Source organism: Pyrgilauda ruficollis, unplaced genomic scaffold (assembly GCF_017590135.1).
Source record: "Pyrgilauda ruficollis isolate IOZ18807 unplaced genomic scaffold, ASM1759013v1 scaffold2172, whole genome shotgun sequence".
Lineage (NCBI taxonomy): Eukaryota > Metazoa > Chordata > Aves > Passeriformes > Passeridae > Pyrgilauda > Pyrgilauda ruficollis.
This window is the reverse complement of record NW_024521118.1, coordinates 1-1,564: the sequence shown is the minus strand read 5'-3', so window position 1 is coordinate 1,564 and position 1,564 is coordinate 1. Positions and strand designations below refer to the sequence as shown.

The window sequence follows — 1,564 nt, the reverse complement described above, 5'->3', positions numbered from 1 at the left end:
CCGGTACGGCACTGAGAGGGGATTGGGGGGAGCAGAGCAGGTTTGGGGGGATGCAGAGGGGATTGGGGGGAGCAGAGCAGGTTTGGGGTGGATTTGGGTACGTAAGGAGGGGTTTGGGGAGACTAAAAGGGGATTTGGGGGTGCAAGAAGGGGCTTCAGGGATTTTGGGGTGTATGGGGGAACTGGATGGGGATTTGGGCATAAGGAGGGGTTTGGGGGATTTTGAGGTGTCTGGGAGGGCGTTTGGGGGTGTAAGGAGTGGTTTGGGGGATTTTGGGGTGTCTGGGGGGGCTGGATGGGGATTTGGGCATAAGGAGGGGTTTGAGGGCATTTGGGGGGAACCAGAGGGGATTTTGGGGTGTAAGGGGGGTTTAGGGGGGATTTGGGGAGGGTTGGGGGGACTAGAGACGGTTTGGGGGAAACTTGATGGGATTTGGGGTAATTTGGAGGGGTTGGAGGTTTTAGGGTTCCCAAGTGTATTTTTTGGGGTCCCTGAGGTGTTTTGGGGTCCCGGGGTGTTTTTGGGGTCCCAGGTGTATATTTTGGGTTCCCAGGTGTAATTTTGGGGTTCCCGGGGTATTTTAGGGTTCCCAGGGTTATTTTAGGGTCCCCAGGGTGTTTTTTGGAGTCCCCAGGGTGTTTTTGGGTCCCCGGGGTGTTTTTGGGATCCCTGGGTGATTTTGGGTTCCCAGGGTTATTTTAGGGTCCCCAGGGTGTTTTTGGGTTCCCAGGGTTATTTTAGGGTCCCCAGGGTGTTTTTTGGAGTCCTCGGGGGGTTTTTGGGTTCCCAGGGTTATTTTAGGGTCCCCAGGGTTATTTTAGGGTCCCCGGGGTGTTTCTGGGTTCCGAGGGTTATTTTAGGGTCCCCGGGGTGTTTTTGGGTTCCCAGGGTTATTTTAGGGTCCCTGGGGTGTTTCTGGGTTCCCAGGGTTATTTTAGGGTCCCCGGGGTGTTTTTGGGGTCGGGGTGTGGCTCTGACCAGGCGCTTCTTGGGGCGGATCAGGGGCCGGTTGTGCCCGTTGAGGCGGTGGTAGAGCCCGCAGGCGTTGCACAGGTAGTGCCCGGTGCCGTCCCGGCGCCACAGCGGCGTTGCCGTGGCCCCGCAGTTCACGCACTCGCGCGCCTCTGCCGGCAAGGACCAGTATGGACCAGTGAGGACCAGTACGGACCAGCACAGATCATTATAGACCAGTACAGACCAGTACGGACCAGTACGGACCAGTGAGGACCAGTACGGACCGGTACAGATCATTATAGACCAGTACAGACCAGTACGGACCAGTACGGACCAGTGAGGACCAGTACAGACCAGTATGGACCAGTACAGATCATTATAGACCAGTACAGACCAGTACAGACCAGTACAGATCATTATAGACCAGTACAGACCAGTATGGACCAGTACAGACCATTACAGATCATTATAGACCAGTATGGACCAGTACAGACCACTACGGACCAGTGAGGACCAGTACAGACTGGTACAGATCATTATAGACCAGTACAGACCAGTACGGACCATTAGAGATCATTATATACCAGTATGGACCAGTATGGACCAGTA

The 1,564-nt window shown here is 55.1% G+C and overlaps 1 protein-coding gene across 1 annotated transcript in view; it reads right to left on the bottom strand.

Moving 5' to 3' along the window:
* The window catches only part of LOC121354028 (erythroid transcription factor-like), a gene marked incomplete at its 3' end in the record, with an annotated part of 2,683 nt that extends 1,416 nt beyond the window's left edge, over positions 1-1,267 (bottom strand). The window contains exon 1 of the mRNA XM_041468337.1: positions 980-1,267. Coding sequence (XP_041324271.1) covers positions 980-1,252 — 273 coding nt within the window. The remainder of the gene's footprint in view (positions 1-979) is intronic.
* Positions 1,268-1,564: the final 297 nt, after the last annotated feature.